Source organism: Ranitomeya variabilis, chromosome 4, assembly GCF_051348905.1.
Source record: "Ranitomeya variabilis isolate aRanVar5 chromosome 4, aRanVar5.hap1, whole genome shotgun sequence".
NCBI classification, from domain to species: domain Eukaryota; kingdom Metazoa; phylum Chordata; class Amphibia; order Anura; family Dendrobatidae; genus Ranitomeya; species Ranitomeya variabilis.
In genome coordinates, this window is record NC_135235.1 from 693,583,494 (window position 1) to 693,606,449 (window position 22,956).

At 42.0% G+C, this 22,956-nt stretch overlaps 2 protein-coding genes across 2 annotated transcripts in view; one reads left to right on the forward strand and one right to left on the reverse strand.

Moving 5' to 3' along the window:
- The window catches only part of LOC143767631 (uncharacterized), an 850,082-nt gene that overhangs the window by 222,816 nt on the left and 604,310 nt on the right, over positions 1-22,956 (forward strand). The gene's annotated exons all lie outside the window — the stretch shown is intronic.
- LOC143767675 (uncharacterized) overlaps positions 5,613-22,956 on the reverse strand; it is a 33,909-nt gene continuing 16,565 nt past the window's right edge. Inside the window, exons 2-7 of the mRNA XM_077256150.1 lie at positions 10,498-10,647; positions 10,190-10,369; positions 9,983-10,106; positions 9,802-9,899; positions 9,512-9,602; positions 5,613-7,166 (exon numbers count right to left, since the gene is read on the reverse strand). Coding sequence (XP_077112265.1) covers positions 5,890-7,166; positions 9,512-9,602; positions 9,802-9,899; positions 9,983-10,106; positions 10,190-10,369; positions 10,498-10,575 — 1,848 coding nt within the window. The 5' untranslated portion in view covers positions 10,576-10,647 and the 3' untranslated portion in view covers positions 5,613-5,889. The remainder of the gene's footprint in view (positions 7,167-9,511; positions 9,603-9,801; positions 9,900-9,982; positions 10,107-10,189; positions 10,370-10,497; positions 10,648-22,956) is intronic.

Consider the following 22,956-nt stretch of genomic DNA (forward strand, 5'->3'; position numbering starts at 1 on the left):
AACATCTAATGTTAAAAATAATTTAAAAAAAATAAAAAATCATTATATACTCACCTTCCGCCGCCTTTCCCACTCCTCGAGATGCTCCAGGCGGTCCATGCAAGCGGCACGTTGCTGTGGCAAGGATGGTCTGGGAGAAGGACCTGCCGTGACGTCACGGTCATGTGACCGCGACACGGTCATGTGACCGCGACGTCATCACAGGTCCTGCACGCCTGCGCGAGAAGGACCTGCCATGACGTCACAGTCACATGACCGCGACGTCATCACACCCTGGGACCGGAAGCTGCCGCCTGCACCTCGCACAGGCGACAGAACTACAACAAGCCTGCGGAAGGTGAGTATATGTTTATTTTTTTAACCTGTGACATACGTAGCTGGGCAATATACTACGTGACTGCCCAATATACTATGTGGCTCTGTGCTGTATACTACGTGACTGGGCAATATACTACGTGACTGGGCAATATACTACGTGACTGGGCAATATACTATGTCGCTGGGCAATATACTACGTCGCTGGGCAATATACTACGTGGCTGGGCAATATACTACATAACTGGGCAATATACTACATAACTGGGCAATATACTATGTCACTGGGCAATATACTACGTCACTGGGCAGCAATATACTACGTCACTGGGCAATATTCTATGTGGCTGGGCAGTATACTACGTAACTGGGCAATATACCATGTGGCTGGGCAGTATACTACGTGGCTGGGCAGTATACTACGACACTGGGCAATATACTACGTGGCTGGGCAATATACTACGTCACTGGGCAATATACTACATCACTGGCAATATACTACGTCACTGGGCAATATACAACGTAACTGGGCAATATACTACGTGGCTGGGCAATATACTACGTGGTTGGGCAATATAGTACGTGGACATACATATTCTAGAATACCCGATGCGTTAGAATCGGGCCACCATCTAGTATATATATATTATGTATATCTATCAGTGAGACATATATATATATATACTTATATTTAATACAAAGCTAGATAGCAGAAAAGCCGGTAGTTCAATTGCCGGCTTTTGCCATCTCCTTATCAAACCCGACAGGATATGAGACATGGTTTACATACAGTAAACCGTTTCATATCCCTTTTTTTTTACATATTTCTCACTAGTAATGTTAGAAGTGTATGTGTGCAAAATTTGGGGGCTCTAGCTGTTAAAATAAAGGGTTAAATCACGGGAAAAACTGGCGTGGGCTCCCGTGCAATTTTCTCCGCCAGAGTGGGAAAGCCAGTGACTGAGGGCAGATATTAATAGCCTAGAGAGGGACCATGGTTATTGGCCCCCGCTGGCTAAAAACATCTGCCCCCAGCCACCCCAGAAAAGACACATCTGGAAGATGCGCCTATTCTGGCACTTAGCCACTCTTCCCACTCCCGAGTAGAGGTGGGATATGGGGTAATAAAGGGTTAATGTCACCTTGCTTGCTTGCTGTCACCCCCTCAGGCGTTTGTAACTAAAAGAGCCACCTCGTGCAGCACAAATGCTGCATTCTGACAAGGTGGCTCTTTTAGTTATGCTCCCTGCACACACTGAAATGAACCTTTATAAAATGTGCCCCCTCATACCGTGAAATGTTCCCGGAGGCGGATCTTTCCTTTCTAATCAGACGCAGCTCAGCCATCACTCCAGACCTGTGCGCGCCGCCTCCTCTTGCTGCATTATCATCTCCGACGCCTGCGCTGTAAGTACGAAGGGCAGCGCAACTGCGCACGCCCGGAAAGAAAAACTTACAGTGCAGGCGCTAGGGACGATAATGCAGCAAGATGAGGCGGAGCACACAGGTCCAGAGTGACGGCTGTGCTGCGTCTGATTAGGAGGGAAAGACCCGCCTCCGGGAACATTTCACAGTATGAGGGGGCACATTTTATAAAGGTTTATTTCAGCGTGTGCAGGCATAACTAAAAGAGCCACCTTGTCAGAATGCAGCATTTGTGCTGCACAAGGTGGCTCTTTTAGTTACAAATGCCTGAGGGGGGGTGACAGGTTCCCTTTAAGCCAGGTTAATAATGGACAGGTGTCAATAAGACACCTATCCATTATTAATCCTATCTTCTTAAAGGGTAAAAAAAAACACATTAGGAAAAAAGTATGGGAAGCAGGGGATCGTAGCTACCTAGACTTGCGGTGCTGCGCCCCCTGCTGGTATAAACTCATATGAACTCGAGCGTGGGAATTTTTCAGAATGTTTTCTCACGCTCGAGTTCATATGAGTTTATGCCAGCAGGGGGCGCAGCACCGCAAGTCTTCGATGCTACGTTCCCCTGCATTCCATTAATTCCGCACTTTTTACAGGCAAGAGCACAGCTGAATTAGCAGGCTTCTGCTTGTAAAATTATTTAACCCCTTCTGATGGATTTACATTGTGGGACTTGACTGTAACGCCGGAGAGGTATGGGATATTGTTGTTTTTTTATTTTAACTTTGTTTCAGGTGACAAGGGTCTTCAATTGGATTGAGCATTTAATAAACTATTACAATACCACGTGCATTTATTTCATTAAAATACTTTTTTCCTAATATGTGTGTTTTTAACCCTTTAAGAACATACGATTAATAATGGATAGGTGTCTTATTGACATCTCTCCATTATTAACTAGGCTTAATGTCACCCTACAATAGCAAGGTGACATTAACCATTTACTACCCCATATCCCACTGCTACAGGGCAGTGGGAAGAGAGGCTAAGTGCCAGAATAGGCGCATCTTACAGATGTGCCTTTTCTGGGGTGGCTGGGGGCAGATGTTTTAAGCCAGGGGAGGGGGGGCAATAACTATGGTCCCTCTCTTGGCTATCAATATCTGCCCTCAGTCACTGGCTTTCCCAATCTGGCGGAGAAAATTGCGCGGGAGCCCACACCAGTCTTTTTCCGTGATTTAACCCTTTATTTTAACAGCTAGAACTCCCTTTTGCACACAGACACTTCTAACATTACTAGTGAGGAATATGTAAAATAATAAGGGATATAAAATGATTTACTGTATGTAAACCATGTCTCATATCCTGTCGGGTTTGGGAAGGAGATAGCAAAAGCCGGCAATTGAATTACCGGCTTTTGTGCTATCTAGCGCTGTATGAAATATAAATATATGTATATATATGTGTCTCACTGATATATAGACTGTATATATGTTTTTATGAATATTTGAGGCCATGGATCGATTCTATGTCAACTTAGCAAGCATGCGAGAAAATCTCGCCGTACGGATGCCATACAGATGACACACGGATAATTTTTGGAGAAAAAATTGCATCCTCGCATTGAATACGAATCACTGTTCAGGAAATTTTCAGCGTATCTCGGCCATCAAAAATGGACCATATTTTTATACGTTGTGTGTGACTCTGGCCTAAGGCTGCAGTGTTAACCACTGAGCCACCATGTTGCCCACACCCTTTCAACACCCTTCCTTTAGCAAGTGTCATTCAGGATAGATCTGTGAGTAGTGTTGAGCGATACCGTCCGATACTTGAAAGTATCGGTATCGGAAAGTATCGGCCGATACCGGCAAAGTATTGGATCTAATCCGATACCGATACCCGATACCAATACAAGTCAATGGGACTCAAGTATCGGACGGTATCCCTGATGGTTCCCAGGGTCTGAAGGAGAGGAAACTCTCCTTCAGGCCCTGGGAACCATATTAATGTGTAAAATAAAGAATTAAAATAAAAAATATTGCTATACTCACCTCTCCGACGCAGCCTGGACCTCACCGAGGGAACCGGCAGCGTTCTTTGCTTAAAATGCGCGCGTTTCCCTCCTTCCGTGACGTCACGGCTTGTGATTGGTTGCGTGCCGCCCATGTGACCGCGACGCGACCAATCACAGCAAGCCGTGACGTAATTTCAGGTCCTTCTAGGCATTCAGTATTTTAAAATTACGTTCCAGCTTTGTGATTGGTCGCGTCGCGGTCACATGGGCGACGCGACCAATCACAAGCCGTGACGTAATTTTAAAAATGCGCGCGTTTCCTGCCTCCCATGACGTCACGGCTTGTGATTGGTCGCGTCGCCTATGTGACCGCGACGCGACCAATCACAAAGCCGGAACGTAATTTTAAAATACTGAATGCCTAGAAGGACCTGAAATTACGTCACGGCTTGCTGTGATTGGTCGCGTCGCGGCCACATGGGCGGCACGCAACCAATCACAAGCCGTGACGTAATTTTAAAAATGCGCGCGTTTCCTGCCTCCCGTGACGTCACGGCTTGTGATTGGTCGCGTCGCCCATGTGACCGCGACGCGACCAATCACAAAGCCGGAACGTAATTTTAAAATACTGAATGCCTAGAAGGACCTGAAAATTACGTCACGGCTTGCTGTGATTGGTCGCGTCGCGGCCACATGGGCGGCACGCGACCAATCACAAGCCGTGACGTCACGGAAGAAAGGAAACGCATTTTAAGCAAAGAACGCTGTCGGGTCCCTCGGTGAGGTCCAGGCTGCGTCGGAGAGGTGAGTATAGCAATATTTTTTATTTTAATTCTTTCTTTTACACATTAATGTTGTTTCGATACCGATACCACAAAAGTATCGGATCTCGGTATCGGAATTCCGATACAGCAAATATCGGCCGATACCCGATACTTGTGGTATCGGAATGCTCAACACTATCTGTGAGCAATTGTATGTGTTTTCCATTTAAACGAACAAGGGTCATGTTTGCCTATGTACAGTGCGCCCTGTCAATCTCCATCTCCTTATCAATAGGATCAACAAGGATATTATTGAATAATGTCAGCAGTGTTGGAAAATCGTGTATTGATGCTTTCAGGTATACCCCTTATCTGGATATTATTGTGATTTTCTTGGTCATCAACCATATGATCCCCTTAAGGACCAGGGGTATTTCCATTTTTGCTTTTCCATTTGCTCCCCTTCTTCCCAGAGCCATAACTTTTTTGTTTTTCCATCAATATGGCCATGTGAGGGCTTGTTTTTGTGGGACAATTTGTACTTTTGATTGTACTATATCACTTACTGGAAAACGGGAAAAAAAATCCAAATGGGGTGACATTGCAAAAAAAAAGTGCCATTCCACAACTGTTTTCTGGATTTTTTTACCATGTTCAATAAATTCTAAAACTGACCTTTTTTAATTTTTTTTATTTTTTACTTGCTTCAGTAGTCTCCATGGGAGACTAGAAGCTGCAATCATCCAATTGCTTGTGCTACATAGAGCAGGGCTGCAGCCCTGCTCTTTGTAGCAGGTATGCTCAATTGCTATGACAACAGGGGTATCCTGCGGACCCGGGTTGTCATGCCAACCCATCGGCGACCCATGGTCATGTGACACAGGCGCCGATGAGAGGAGGTAATTACGCACTCCCTGCGCATGCATGTTAAATGCCTCTGTCAGAGTTTGACAGTGGTATTTAACATGATAACAGAATAGATCACAATTCCACCTGCAGCTGTTAGGAGCACATGTTAGCTGATCAGATCAGCTGTCATGTGCTGTAAAAGGTGCGGGCTCATCGTCGGAGACAGCACCGAACAGGGGGAGGCGTCCAATGACGGATTCTGCTCGTCATTGAGCGCTAAGGGATTAAACAGACTGTTTATTTGTTGGCTGTGAAGATCCAATGTTTGCTTATGAGCATTATGATAGCCCAAAACTTGTACGACACCATCCTCTATTCTCTGTATGAGTAAGAGTGTTTTTATTTTATTGAGGCAAATCATGAGGAATGACAAAGGGTTGGTAGTAGTGGATAATCCCTTTTAAGAAAATACAATTTTCGGTTAAAACAGTTCCAACATTCTAAACATGAAAAAGGCTTCTCCCCTGTGTGACCTTTTAGCAGTTTATTAAGAGTTGATTTGTGTGTAAAACATTTCCCACATTAAGAATATGAAAAAGCCTTCTCCCTTGTGTGAATTCTTTGGTGACTAAGAAGAGATGATTTATTAACAAAACATTTCTCACATGCTGAACATGAAAAAGGCTTCTCCCCTGTGTGAGTTCTCTGATGTTTTGTAAGATTTGTTTTCTCAACAAAACATTTCCCACATTCTGAGCAGCAAAAAGGCTTCTCCCCTGTGTGAGTTCTTTGATGTTTGATAAGACCTGATTTCTCTGTAAAACATTTTCCACATTCTGAACAGGAAAAAGGATTCTCCCCTGTGTGAGTTCTCTGATGGTTATCAAGAAGCCATTTCCATTTAAAACATTTCCCACATTCTGAACATAAAAAAGGCTTCTCCCCTGTGTGAGTTCTCTGATGGTTATCAAGAAGCCATTTCCGGCTAAAATATTTACCACATTCTGAACATGAAAAAGGCTTCTCCCCTGTGTGGGTTCTCTGGTGTCTAACTAGATCTGATTTCAGGTTGAAACATTTCCTGCATTCTGAACATGAAAATGGCTTCTCCCCTGTGTGTGTTCGTTGGTGTATAACAAAATCTGATTTCTTGTTAAAACATTTCCCACATTCTGAGCAGCAAAAAGGCTTCTCCCCTGTGTGGGTGGTTCTCTGGTGTAAAACAACATCTGATTTCCAACTAAAACATTTTCCACATTCTGAACATGAAAAAGGCTTCTCCCCTGTGTGAGTTCTCTTGTGAGTATTAAGAACTGATTTCTGAGCAAAACATTTCCCACATTCTGAACATGAAAAAGGTTTCTCCCCTGTGTGAGTTCTCTGGTGGTTATCAAGATGCGCTTTCCTGTTAAAACATCTCCCACATGCTGAACATGAAAAAGGCTTCTCCCTTGTGTGGGTTCTCTGGTGGCTATAAAAAGGTGCTTTCTGGCTAAAACATTTCCCACAATTGGAACAAGAAAAGCTATTCTTCACTGTGTGAATTTTTTGATGTTTAAGAAAAGAATTTTCAAATAGAAAACTATTTCCACATTCTGAAGCTGAAAATGGCTTCTTTGCTTTAGGAGCAGTTAGTTTTTGCATGCTTATTTTGTGACTTTGATATTCCTTAGTAGACGGTAATGAATCAGAAGACAGAACTTGTTTCAAAGGATCAGATGACAGATCTTTGCTGTGAAGGGATGATGGTATGTCTTGAGTAACGGCATTCACTTCCATTGTATCCTGTGGGATCTTTAGATCATCTGATTTAAAAATTGAAGATGTCAGCTGTCCCTCTGATCTCCTGGTACAGTCATCTGCTAAGAATGAAAACTATTATTTTTGAATAAAATATAATTAAATTTTATATTTTTGAACATTTCTACTTAACTGTTAGTAAAAATATCAAGTAATGCAAAAATATTTAATTATTCACCAATACAATGACAGTTTTCATGAACTGTTTGCTCATTCTACCTCCCAAATATGGAATAAATAGCCACCAAACAATGTTATGTAGGAGAAAATAATACCAATAAAAGCTTCTATTTATCTCACAAAAAGCGAGTTCCCACTCAGGTCCATCATCTTTCAATGGAAAAACAGGTTTCTACAATGTTAGTGGCTCAAAGGCTCTTGAAAAGCAACATGGCTTCCATAAACAATCCAGCTATATCTGCTCTTCCAAAGACAAATCTCCCCCTCGCTTCTGAGCCTTGCAGTGTGCCCAAACCACGTTTAGCATCCAAGTGTTTGGCATTACTATAGTGAAAAGAACCCACTTAATTTACAGTGTGTGTGTCTCCTGGAGGACAATCTGGGCACTATGTGTTGGGTAATAAAATGGCAAAAGTGCAATTTTCACTCTCCAACATCCACTGCTTGCTAATATCCGTAAAGTGGCAATGGAGTCGAAATATTCACTACTCCTATAGATTAATTCATTCAGGGTTATAATTTCCAAAATAGTGTCACTTTATTGGGACCTCTACTGCTCTACTTTTCTGGTCTTTTGTCACATTAGGTTTTCTGCACATCGTATGTCCCATCTCCTCTGGGATCTGCTCCTGCGACATCTGCTTCTGTCACCATGAGTCCTATTCATTCTGCAGGCAGCGCTGGTAATGAAGGATACATGGGAACCAGAAGATTCAAGAGAATTTTGAAAATAATTTGTAAGGTCCACTTATTTTCTATTATCCTTTGTGAAGAATGCCGAAGTTATCACCACATAAAGTGACACACATCAGATTTGAAAAAATGGGCCCTGATTAGGAACACAACACTGTCTGCAGTAAGTAGTTAAATCAAATTATTCTGGGCACTTACTATTGTAGTCAAAAGCTTACTATAGACAACAACACATCTACTGAAATGATCAAACTCAACAGTCTTCTTCAATATAAATGACAAACTAGTGGTGAAACCTTTCTGTGGTAATTAGAGTATGGGTCTCGGTGGCTCTTGGCAATCTAAACTATTGTAAGGGCCAATATTTTTTACCAGAGGAATTTTAAGAGGAAATATTGGACATTTAAAGAGAACTTTTTATAATAATGCAGTGCTGAGATGTCTTAAATTTAGATCTCGAGCATTTGGCAGAAGAAATGTAGACCTTTTATAAAGACTACCAGGGAGTTGTAGACTCACATAAGGGAGGCAGGCCGATCCCACCACAATCAAACTGTATACAGAATGAACCTGTAAAAAATATTTTTTTATTCTATATTGCATCTTTAACAACAACATATGTTTGAGGGGAGAGCTTCAACACTAAACTGGAGTTGCCCTCATTTATGGTAGAACATTGGAGCTGCTATGAGTCCTGACCATAAAAGTAAACAAAGTATTAGTGCTCCACATTTCAGGAGAGATTGTGCAGTTATCTGAATTCCTTAGGATCGAAAACAATGTAATTTATGACGTGGGGTGAATCAATGACGCCAGGGCTCGAGCCATGCCAACACATCTCCTGTAGGCGTGAATAAATGTATATTACAGCTTAGAGATATATCATGGCACAGGAGTAATGGTTTTTATGTACTTTATTGTGATCCTATTTGAAGTTAGTCAGTTTAAAAAGGAAATGAAAAGTCAGGACAAAGGTAATTTCTGTTGTTATTGTACAGAAATTCTCACTTGGGCCTCACTGCACATTTAATGTTGTCTAACATAAAAGCAAAGTTTGTCCAGAAAGACGGGACCTGGTCTTGTAGGGACCATATGAGCACATTCAGCAGCACAGAAAGGAGAGAAGGAAGATTCATCCAATAAGATATCAGAGATCTAGGAAGCCAACAGCATCATTACCCCACACTTTCTCTTACAGACCCATCATAACATTTTTCTTCAAGTGATTTCCTAACTTGTCAGCACATTCTATGTACGCTGTCATTTGGCTTTGTGGTTTACAGATCTGGGCAGGTAGCGTCTCCTAATCCCAGGGGGTAGGTGGATCCTCTAAGTTGTAAGTTCTATTGAAAAGGGCTTTCAATGCCCAACGTAATTTGTGCAGTTTTGGGTGAAGGAGAATGTTGTGGTCTAGAGGCAAAATGGTGATCACACGATTGTGATACAGCTGGACTACCCCACCGATAAAGCAGCCACAGCCGATGACTGAGAACAATCTGTGACTTCTCTGCATTTAGTGGTTACTACTCACCTAGGTTTTCATATGTAGAAATCTCCTCTTTACACTGCTCATCACCCCTCACATATGTCTCTGTAGTATTAATATGGGTCAGATCTTCACCCTGAAACAAATATTGTAAAAGTCACAGACAGATGGAGAAGTCACATCTATGATCACCTTTAATCCTGCCATCTCCACCGTTCTCATTACACAAGTATAAAACATATAATAGAAGAGGATAAAACAAGACTGAGCACAAGATCTTCACAGCCGTCTACACATCATAGAGGAGATCTCCTGACACCTTTCTCTCCATCTACCTGATGATCCTGAGGAAGATTGGGATCTTCTTGTTTACAGTCCTGTGGAAGAAGAGTATGGGGACATCTCTCTGGTGTTGTCTTCTTACTGGATAGATCTGGGGGAAACACATACAGGGACTGAATTCATTCTTTACATACAGATAACTATAGGCCAAGTGTATTTAGTCCTGTCTATTACCTGGTGATGTGAGGGGCTGGGGAACCTCCATCATGACGTCCTTGTACAGATCTTTGTGTCCTTCTAAAAACTCCCACTCATCCATGGAGAAATAGACAGCGACTTCCTGACATCTTACAGGAAACTGATACATACAATGATACCATCATTCCCCAGATCCCTTCATAGCGTTACTGTATAATGTCCCCACATTCCCAGCAGTGTCACCTCTCCAGTCAGCAGCTCAATCATCTTGTAGGCAAGTTCTAGGATCTTCTGGTCATTGATGTCCTCATGTATCAGGGGGTGCGGTGAAGGCCCCATGATTAGGCTCAGGGGTCTTCCCCATCCCTCAGACACAGGGTCCTGACAGCGCTCACTAGAGGTCTTCTTCACTACTGTGTAAACCTGGTTATGGAGAGACAAATTATAAGTCTCACTACAGTCATTACCAGAGTCCTCACCTCTCCAGTTCTGTCCATCTGTTATTCCCATAGATAAGAATGATGTAATGTGACGTCATCAGAATCTCTCACCTCTCCAGTAAGCCGGAAGAGGATCTCTAGTGTGAGGTGTAATATCCTCTCCGCCATCTTGTCTCTGTCCATATCCATCTTTGATTGGTAAACCAGGAAAATTCTCTTATATAGAAGATCTTCACTGAGAGGATCCGATATTGTAGAGACCTGAATGAGAAGATGAGCCGATGTAACATCATAAAAATCCTGTGTAATAATACAATTACTGGAGATAATAAGGGAAACATATGAGAAGATAGAACGTGTAAGGCTATGTGCACACGTTCAGGATTTTCTGCAGAATTTTCCTGAACAAAACGGGACTTTTTCTGCAGGAAAAACGCATGTGTTTTTTGCGCGTTTTTGACGTGTTTTTTGTGCGCTTTTTTCCAGAGCTTCCCAATGCATTAAATAGCGGGAAAAACACGAAAAATCCGCAAAATTAATGAACATGCTGCGCTTTTTACCGCAATGCGTTTTTTTTTCGTGGACAAAAATCGCGGAATGCATTCTAAATGATGGGATGCACAATGTATGCAGTTTTTATAGCGAAAAAAATGCGCAAAAAATCCGCAACGTGTGCACACAGCCTAAATATTGCGTTTTCTAATCTTGTATGGACTGGAACATAAGTGAATTACTGACTAAGACATCTCCTCCATTCCCCCAATCACTGCCTATGTTACTCACTGCTTTGGCAGCTGATTAGATGAAAGAATTACAAGTTTGTTAGGACTGACTAGAAAATACAGAGACTGGTGGGGACCCAAGCAGCAATGGTATTTTTATTATTTTACAACATCCTTTTTTTTCCTGACATCTACTAATAAAACCTATATATTTAGGCCACAGACAACAAGCAGTTTCTTCCTTGGAGTCGGCAACTGAATACGTTCCTCACGGACTCATCTTCAATAACGCTAATTCTCATCTCATTTACCGACACTGGAATCGTAACAAGAAAGAGCAATGGAGTACATGTCCATAGATAAATAAATCACGATTTTATTAGATCACAAGGTCACAAAATTCGAATATATATAAGTCAATAAATACACAAATACAACTCATTCAGATAGAGAGAATCGGCATTAGCAATACTGCAGGAGATATTCATTACACGTGACATGAGAAATAACTACTTCATGATGAGGACGACATCTTCATCTTCTACTACGGCTCTAGAAACAGATTTGGCCAGAATCCGTCACTGACTCCATCACCACCGGCCGTCTATATGAATGTTTCCCGTCTTCCCGGCACTGTAATCTTCTGTCACGTTAGATCTCAGGTCTGATTTACACACAGAAGTTGGAGGCTTTTATAAAAGCTTTTTTGTAAGAACAACAAGACAGGAGATATCTAATGCCAATGTCTCCATGTACAGTCATGGACAAAAATTTTGAGAATGAGACAAATATTAATTTTTCCAAAGTCTACTGCGTCATTTTTTCTAATGGCAATTTTCCTATACTTCTGAATGTCAGAGTGATCAGCTTAACAGCAATTACTGTACTTGCAAAGTCAATATTTGCCCAGAAAATGAACTTTAACCCCCAAAACACATTTCAACATCACTGCAGTCCTGCCTTAAAAGGAGCAGCTAACATCGTTTTAGTGATTGATCCATTAACACAGGTGTGGGTGTTGATGAGGACAGGGCTGGCGATCAATCAGTCATGATTAAGTAAGAATGACATCACTGGACACTTTAAAAGGAGGCTGGTGCTTGGTATCATTGTTTCTCTTCAGTTAACCATGGTTATCTCTAAAGAAACACGTGCAGCCATCATTGCACTGCACAAAAATGGCCTAACAGGGAAGAGTATCGCAGCTACAAAGATTGCACCTCAGTCAACAATCTACCGCATCATCAAGAACTTCAAGGAGAGAGCTTCCGTTGTTGTCAAAAAGACTCCAGGGCGCCTAAGAAAGACCAGCAAGCGCCAGGACCGTATCTTAACACTGTTTCAGCTGCGGGATCGGACTACCAGCAGTGCCGAGCTTGCTCAGGAATGGCAGCAGGCTGGTGTGTGTGCTTCTGCACGCACAGTGAGGTGGAGAACCTTTGAGCAAGGCCTGGTTTCAAGGAGGGCAGCAAAGAAGCCACTTCTCTCTAGAAAAAACATCAGGGACCGACTGATATTTTGCAAAAAGTACAGGGAGTGGACTGCTGAGGACTGGGGCAAAGTCATTTTCTCTGATGAATCCCCTTTTCGATTGTTTGGGACATCTGGCAAACAGCTTATTCGGAGAAGAGGTGAGCGCTACCACCAGTCTTGTCTCATGCCAACTGTAAAGCATCCTGAAACCATTCATGTGTGGGGTTGCTTCTCAGCCAAGGGAATCGGCTCACTCACAGTCTTGCCTAAAAACACAGCCATGAATAAAGAATGGTACCAGAATGTCCTCCAAGAGCAACTTCTCCCAACCGTCCAAGAGCAGTTTGGCGCCCAACAATGCCTTTTCCAGCATGATGGAGCACCTTGCAATAAAGCAAAGGTGATAACTAAATGGCTCATGGAACAAAACCTAGAGATTTTGGGTCCATGGCCTGGAAACTCCCCAGATCTTAATCCCATTGTGTCATCTCCTCCTGTATATAGTATACACCTGTATGTCATCTCCTCTTGTATATAGTATATACCTGTATGTCATCTCCTCCTGTATATAGTATATACCTGTGTGTCATCTCCTCCTGTATATAATATATACCTGTAAGTCATCTCCTCCTGTATATAGTATATACCTGTGTGTCACCTCCTCCTGTATACAGCATATACCTGTGTGTCACCTCCTGTATATAGTATACACCTGTGTGTCATCTCCTGTATATAGTATATACCTGTGTCATCTCCTTTTGTATATAGTATATACCTGTATGTCATCTCCTCCTGTATATAGTATATACCTGTATGTCATCTCCTCCTGTATATAGTATATACCTGTATGTCATCTCCTCCTGTATAAAGTATATACCTGTATGTCATCTCCTCCTTTATATACTATATACCTGCGTGTCATCTCCTCCTGTATAAAGTATATACCTGTATGTCATCTCCTGTATATAGTATTCACCTGTGTGTCATCTCCCCTGTATATAGTATGTACCTGTATGTCATCTCCGCCTTTATATACTATATACCTGCGTGTCATCTCCTCCTGTATATAGTATATACCTATATGTCATCTCCTCCTGTATATAGTATATACCTGTATGTCATCTCCCCTGTATATAGTATATACCTGTATGTCATCTCCTCCTGTATAGTATACACCTGTATGTTATCTCTCCCTGTATGTAGCATATACCTGTATGTCATCTCCTCCTGTATATAGTATTTGCCTGTATGTCATCTCCTCCTATATATAGTACTAGCTGAAGAGCCCGGCGTTGCCTGGGCATAGTAAATATCTGTGGTTAGTTATAGCACCTCACTTCTCTTATTTTCCCATCACGCCTCTCATTTTCCCCCTCACATCTCTCATTTTCTCCCTTACACCTCTCATTTTCCCCCTCACTCCTCTTATTTTCCCCCTCGCTCCTCTCATTCCCCCCTCACTCCTCTCATTCCCCCGTAACACTTGTCATTTCGACCTCACATCTGTCATTTTCCGATCACTCCTCTCATTTTGCACTCACACCTTTTCATTTTCACCTCACACCCCTCATTTTCACCTCACACCTCTCATTTTCCCCTCAGTATATATATGTTTGTCATCTCCCTTATATATAGTATACACCTGTATGTCATCTCCTGTATATAGTATATACCTGTATGTAATCTCCTCCTGTATATAGTATATACCTGTATGTCATCTCTTCTGTATATACCTGTATGTCATCTCCTCCTATATATAGTATATACCTGTATGTCATCTCCCCTGTATATAGTATATACCTGCTGTATGTCATCTCCTCCTCTATATACCTGTGTCATCTCCTCTTTTATATAGAATATACCTGTGTGTCATCTCCTCCTGTATATAGTATATACCTGTGTGTCATCTCCTCCTGTATATAGTACATACCTGTGTCATCTGCTCCTGTATATAGTATATACCCGTGTCATCTCCTGTATATAGTATGTACCTGTATGTCATCTCCTCCTGTATATAGTATATACCTGTGTGTCATCTCCTCCTGTATATAGTATATACCTGTGTGTCATCTGCTCCTGTATATAGTATATATCTGTGTGTCATCTCCTCCTGTATAAAGTATATACCAGTGTGTCATCTCCTCCTGTATATAGTGTACACCTGTGTGTCATCTCCCCTGTATATAGTATGTATGTGTGTCATCTCCTCCTATATATAGTATATACCTGTATGTCATCTCCTCCTGTATATAGTATGTACCTGTATGTCATCTCCTCCTGTATATAGTATATACCTGTGTCTTCTGCTCCTGTATATAGTATATATCTGTGTGTCATCTCCTCCTGTGTATATATATATATATGTGTGTCTTCTCCCCTGTATATAGTATATATCTGTGTGTCATCTCCCCTGTATATAGTATGTACCTATATGTCATCTCCTCCTGTATATAGTATATACCTGTGTGTCATCTCCTCCTGTATATAGTATATACCTGTGTGTCATCTCCCCTGTATATAGTATGTACCTGTATGTCATCTCCCCTGTATATAGTAGTGTGTCATCTCCTCCTGTATATAGTGTACACCTGTGTGTCATCTCCTCTGTATATAGTATGTATGTGTGTGTCATCTCCTCCTATATATAGTATATACCTGTATGTCATCTCCTCCTGTATATAGTATGTACCTATATGTCATCTCCTCCTGTATATAGTATATACCTGTGTGTCATCTCCTCCTGTATATAGTATATACAGTACCTGTGTGTCATCTCCCCTGTATATAGTATGTACCTGTATGTCATCTTCCCTGTATATAGTATATACCAGTGTGTCATCTCCTCCTGTATATAGTGTACACCTGTGTGTCATCTCCCCTGTATATAGTATGTATGTGTGTCATCTCCTCCTGTATATACCTGTATGTCATCTCCTCCTGTATATAGTATATACCTGTGTGTCATCTCCCTTGTATATAGTGTGTGTGTCATCTCCCCTGTATATAGTAAATACCTGTGTGTCATCTCCCCTGTATATAGTATATATGTGTGTGTCATCTCCCCTGTATATAGTATATACCTGTGTGTCATCTTCTCCTGTATATAGTATATATCGGTGTGTCATCTCCTCCTGTATTAGATCTCGTTCACACTTTATTTGCTCAGTATTTTTACCTCAGTATTTGTAAGCTAAATTGGCAGCCTGATAAATCCGCAGCCGACAGGAAGCCCTCCCCCTGGCAGTGTATATTAGCTCACACATACACATAATAGACAGGTCATGTGACTGACAGCTGCCGTATTTCCTATATGGTACACTTGTTGCTCTTGTAGTTTGTCTGCTTATTAATCAGATTTTTATATTTGAAGGATAATACCAGACTTGTGTGTGTTTTAGGGCGAGTTTCATGTGTCCAGTTGTGTGTGTTGAGTTGCATGTGGCGACATGCATGTAGCGACTTTTGTGAGATGAGTTTTGTGTGGTGACATGCGTGTAGCAACTTTTTGTGTGTCAAGTTGCATGTGACAGGTTAGTGTAGCAAGTTGTGTGCAGCAAGTTTTGCGCATGGCGAGTTTTGCGCGTGGCGAGTTTTATGTGTGGTGCGTTTTGAGTATGTGCAAGTTTTGTGTGAGGCAACTTTTGCATGTGTTGCAACTTTTGTGTATGTGGCAATCTTTCCGCGTGTGCAAGTTTTGCATGTGGTGAGTTTTCCATGAGGTGAGTTTTGCACGTGTGGCGAGTTTTGCATGTGGCGAGTTTTGCTGCACGTGGCGAGTTTTGAGCAGCGACTTTTGTGTTTCAACTTTTATGTGGCGAGGTTGGTGTATGTGTGGTGAAATGTGTGCTGAGGGTGATATGTGTTCAAGCAGGTGGTAGTGTGTGGCGCATTTTGTGTGTGTGTTCATATCCCCGTGTGTGGTGAGTATCCCATGTCGGGCCCCACCTTAGCAACTGTATGGTATATACTCTTTGGCGCTATCGCTCTCACTCTTTAAGTCCCCCTTGTTCACATCTGGCAGCTGTCAATTTGCCTCCAACACTTTTCCTTTCACTTTTTCCCCATTATGTAGATAGGGGCAAAATTATTTGGTGAATTGGAACTGTGCGGGGTTAAAATTTCACCTCACAACATAGCCTATGACGCTCCAGACAGGGTCCAGACGTGCGACTGTGAAAAATTTTGAGGCTGTAGCTGCGATGGTGCAGATACCAATCCCGGACATACACACATACGCTCAGCTTTATATATTAGATATACCTGCGTGTCATCTCATCCTGTATATAGTATATACCTACTGTATATGTCATCTCCTCCTGTATAAAGTATATACCTGTATGTCATCTCCCCTGTATATAGTATGTACCTGTATGCAATCTCTTCCTATATATAGTATATACCTGTATGTCCTCTCCTCCTGTATATAATATGTACCTGAATGTCATCTCCTCCTGTATATACTATATACCTGAATGTCATCTCCCCTGTATATAGTATAAACTTGGATGTTAACTCCTCCTGTATATAGTAAATGCCTGTATGTCATCTCCCCTGTATATAGTATATGCCTGTATGTCATCTCCTCCTGTATATAGTATATACCTGTGTCATTTCTTCCTGTATATAGTATATACCTGTATGTCATCTCTTCCTGTATATAGTATATACCTGTATGTCATCTCCCCTGTATATAGTTTATACTTGTATGTCCTCTCCTCCTGCATATAATATATACCTGTATGTCTTCTCCTCATGTATATATTATATACCTGTATGTCATCTCCCCTGTATATAGTATATACCTGTATGTCATCTCCCATGTATGTAGTATATACCTGTGTGTCATCTCCCTGTATATAGTATGTACCTGTATGCCATCTCTTCTTGTATATAGTATATACCTGTATGTCATCTCCTCCTGTATATAGCATAAACCTATGTTATCTCCTCCTGTATATACTATATTAGATGGTAGCCCGATTCGGGGGGGCGATAGGGGAAGACCTGGCTATCCTGCACTACCCCATTCACATCTTCAACACTCCAGGGAGCTTTATTTTTAAGGTAATGCCGCATTCAGTTTGTTATGTACAGGTGGGATTTCTTGTGTACGCCTTATCAAGGCACTTATACACCTGCTAATGTACATCTTTTATATCAGGCATATTCCAATCTAGCATTTGTTTAAATGCAGTGGCACTCTGAGTTGATCCCTGGTTCTTTATTATGTCATCATAGTATGTGGGTTATATTCTGGTCTTCCTCAGGTACTTTTTGCATTATATGTATTTAGTCCTTTGTATGTATCATTTTTTGTTAAGAAATTGAGACATGTTTTTTTGACATTCTTTGGTTCTCTTCTTTTGGGCTCAGTGGTTAATGCCTCTGAGTTCCCTAATTGTTTTTTGTATATTAGATGGTAGCCCGATTCTAACGTATCGGGTATTCTAGAATATGTAGGTAGTATATAGCACAGGCTACGTACTATATTGCACAGTGATGTAGTATATAACACAACCAAAGTAGTATATAACATAGCTACGTAGTATATAACAGAGCAACGTAGTATGTAACACAGCGTACGTAGTATATAGCAGAACAACGTAGTATATAACACAGCCACGTAGTATTTAACATAGCCACATAGTGCATTGCACAGGTATGTAGTATATTGGTCAGCCACGTAGTATATAGCAGAGCCACGGAGTATAAAACATAGCTACGGAGTATATTGTAGAGCCACGTAGTATATTGCACAGGCACATAGTATATTGCACAGCCACGTAGTATATAACAGTCACGTAGTGTATTGCACAGCTATGTAGTGTATTTCTCAGCTATGTAGTATATTGGTCAGCGACGTAGTATATAGCAGAGCCACGTAGTATATAACATAGCCACGTAGTATATTGCATAGCTACGTAGTATATTGCACAGTCGACGTAGTATATAACAGAATGACACAGCCACATAGTATATTGCACAGCTACATAGTATATAACACAGAGCACGTAGTATATTGCTAAGCCACGTAGTATATTGGACAGTCACGTTGTATATTGCACAGTCACGTTGTATATTGCCCAGCTACATAGTATATAGCACAGAGATGTAGTATATAACAGAGCCCACACAGTTTGTAACACAGCCCACGTAGTATATAGCAATGTGGGCACTATATGCATGGTTAAAAAAGACTTAAAATAAAAAATAAACATATACTCACCTTTCGAAGGCCTTTTGAAGTCCTGGCGCCTGTGTGCGGTGCACGAGGCAGCTTCCGGTCCCAGGGTTGGTATGAGCGCAGGACCTGTGATGACGTCGCGGTCACATGACCGTGACGTCATGGCAGGTCCTTCTCGCATAGCATCCTTGGCACCGGAACCTGACGCTTGCACTGCCGAGGGCAGCCGTGACGTTGGAAGTTGAGAATAACCTTTTTTTATTATTATTATTATTTGTAACATTAGATCTTTTTACTATTGATGCTGCATACGCAGCATCAATAGTAAAAAGTTGGTCACACAGGGTTAATAGCTGCGTGCCTATGCAGCATCAATAGTAAAAACATATAATGTTAAAAATAATAATAAAAAAATCATTATACTCTCACCTTCCGGCATCCGCGCCAGCCTTTCCAGCTCCTCGCGATGCTCCGGTCCCAAAAATGCATTGCGGCAATGACCCCAGATGATGTAGCGGACTCGCGAGACCGGTACATCATCATGGGTTATTGCAGCAAGGCATTACTTGGAACGTAGCGGTGCGAGGAGCATCGATAAATGCCTGGGCTGGATCCGGGGGCCGCCAGCAGATGAGTATATAACTATTTTTTATTTTCATTTTTTTTAACAGGGATATGGTGCCCACATTACTATATACTACGTGGGCTGTGTTATATACTGTGTAGGCTGTGTTATATACTGCGTGGGCTGTGTTATATACTGCGTGGGCTGTTATACACTGCGTGGGCTGTGTTATATACTGTGTGGGCTGTGTTACATACTACGTCGCTGTGCTATATGCTACGTGGGCTGTGCTATATACTACGTGGCTGTGCAATATACTATGTGGATGTGCTATATACTACATGGCATGTGCTATATACTACTTGGCTGTGCTATATACTACATGGCTGTGCAATATACTACGTAGCTGTGCTATATACTACGTGGCTGTGTTATATACTGCCTGGGCTGTTATATACTGCGTGGGTTGTGTTATATACTACATCTCTGTGCTACAGTATATACTGCGTGGGCTGTGTTATATACTGCGTGGGCTGTGCTATATACTATGTGGCTGTGCTATATACTATGTGGCTGTGCAATATACTATATGGCTGTGCAATATACTACGTTGCTGTGCTATATACTATGTGGCTGTTATATACTGCATGGGCTGTGTTATATACTACGTCGCTGTCTTATATACTGTGTGGGCTGTGCTATATACTACGTGGGCTGTGCTATATACTACGTGGCTATGCAATATACTATGTGGCTGTGCAATATACTATGTGGCTGTGCTATATACTACGTGGCTGTGCAATATACTACGTGGCTGTGCAATATACTACGTGGCTGTGCAATATACTACGTGGGCTGTGCTATATACTACGTGGCTGTGCAATATACTACGTGGCTGTGCTATATACTATGTGGCTGTGCTATATACTATGTGGCTGTGCAATATACTACGTGGCTGTGCTATATACTACATGACTGTGTTATATACTATGTGGCTGTGCTATATACTACGTGGCTGTGCTATATACTACGTGGGCTGTGTTATACGCTACGTGGGCTGTGAGACTTTCGCCCGGGGCCCTCAAAAACCTGGAGCTCGCCGTGGCTTCACTGATTGGTCGCGCCTGGCCTCCCGTGATCAATCAGCGACAGACGCAGTCCGGCCGCGAATTGGAGCGGGATTTGAACCACGCTTCGCTAATTAGTCGCGCCTGGCTGGACGAATCCTGTGTATTCATTGCATTATTCTGAAATCTTTATAAATAAACTACATACATATTCTAGAATACCCGATGCGTTAGAATCGGGCCACCATCTAGTTGTATCATAATAATGATTAAAAGCCTGATGTTACCATTTTACCACAGAAAATTTGTCACTTAAACTTAAACATGAGCCATGTATAAGGGAGTTGGAGTTAGAGTCGGAGTCATGGAAATTGAGGAGTCGGAGTTGGAGTCGGAGATTTAGCCTACTGACTCCACAGCCCTGGTGCTCGGGGCCGGTATTTCTCTGCTCTGATATTTGTCTGCTGAGGGAGAGACAGCAGTCGGAAAAACCGGGATGGATGATGTGGGATATTAGGTGTAGTAGTCCAGTGGCTCTGACGGGATGATGTGGGATATTAGGGGTTCCATTTCTGTAAGTCTTCGCTCTCTTTCTTCTTCATGTAATTCTTACTCACTGCGCGTAATACAGCTTTTCTCTTAGAGAAAGCAGATTTGAGCCTGGTGGGAGTCTAATACCATTTAGTTAGAAATTGTAAAGAAGGTCTAATTATGAGTGGCATTAGTTGTAGCCGTATAAATAAGTTTACAGAGGGTTCACTGCACGGTGCAAGCCATTCATAAGCATCAAGAATAAAAAGGCTAGACTGGACTTTGCTAAAAAACATCTAAAAAAGCCAGCACAGTTCTGGAAGAACATTCTTTGGACAGATGAAACCAAGATCAACCTCTACCAGAATGGTGGAAAGAGAAAAGTATGGCGAAGGCGTGGTACAGCTCATGATCCAAAGCATACCACATCATCTGTAAAACATGGCGGAGGCAGTGTGATGGCTTGGGCATGCATGGCTGCCAGTGGCACTGGGTCACTAGTGTTTATTGATGTGACACAGGACAGAAGCAGCCAAATGAATGCTGAGGTATTCAGAGCCATACTATGTGCTCAGATCCAGCCAAATGCAGCCAAACTGATTGGTTGTTGTTTCATACTACAGATGGACAATGACCCGAAACATAAAGCCAAAGCAACCCAGGAGTTTATTAAAGCAAAGAAATGGAATATTCTGGAATGTCTAAGTCAGTCACCTGATCTCAACCCAACTGAGCATGCATTTCAATTGTTAAAGACTAAACTTCAGACAGAAAAGCCCACAAACAAACAGCATCTGAAAACTACTGCAGTGAAGGCCTGGCGGAGCATCAAAAAGGAGGAAACACGGCATCTGGTGATGTCCATGAGTTCAAGACTTCAGGCAGTCATTTCCAACAAAGGGTTTTCAACCAAGTACTAAAAATGAACATTTTATTTAAAATTATTGAATCTGTCCAATTACTTTTGGTCCCTTTAAAAACAGGGTGGCACATGTTAAGGAGCTGAAAATCCTAAACCCTTCATCCAATTTTAATGTGGATACCCTCAAATGAAAGCTGAAAGTCTGAACTTCAACTGCATCTGAATTGTTTTGTTTAAAATTCATTGTGGTAATGTCTATAACCAAAGTTAGAAAAATGTTATCACTGTCCAAATATATATGGACCTAACTGTATATATATATATATATATATATACTGCTCAAAAAAGGGAACACTAAAATACCACATACTAGGTATCACTGAATTAAATATTTCAGTTGCAAATCTTTATTCATTACATAGTGGAATGTGTTGAGAACAACAAAATATAAAAATTATCAATGTAAATCAAAATTAATGTAATAACTCTGTCGGCATCACTGCATGGCCTCCCATCCCTCACACGCATCTTACTCAGTGCTCCATGTCATGTTGTGTTTTTGTCTGTTGCCGTCTTCATGTTCTGTGCCTCTGCTCTCTGATTGCTTCCTGGCTGTGTGCATAGGGGGGGGCGGCGCCAGAACTCTCTGGTTCTTATGCAATCAGGGTGCACCTATCTAATGTGTTTCTGACCAATTACCAAGAGGCCTCCAGTATTTAGGCAGCTACACCCAGTAGACTGGGCCTGTGCAATGTGTTAACTCAGTTAATGTTTTGCTTCTGAGCTGCCAAGCCTTACTCTTTGCCTTGCCTTGATCTTGTTTGTCTGCCCTCCAGGAGGCTGTATATCCTGCTCTCAGTGTCTTTGTTCTAGCCTTGCCTTTGTCCACCCTCCAGGAGGCAGAATATCCTGGGTCTTTGTTCTTGTACCTGGTCTTGTTCCATTATCTTGTCTGAACTTTGTCCTACCTCTGTCTCCTTGTCTGTGGCTGCTTTCCCTGCTGTGTCTTTCCTTGTGTCCTCTCAGTTTGCTTATGCTCCGCACTCTTGCGGCTCTGCCTGCTCTGTACCCTTGTGACTTTGCCTGTGCTCCGCTCTCTTGCAGCTTTACCTCTGCTCCGCACTCCTGCGGTTCCCCTCTGTTCTACTCTGCTCCGCTCGTGCTGC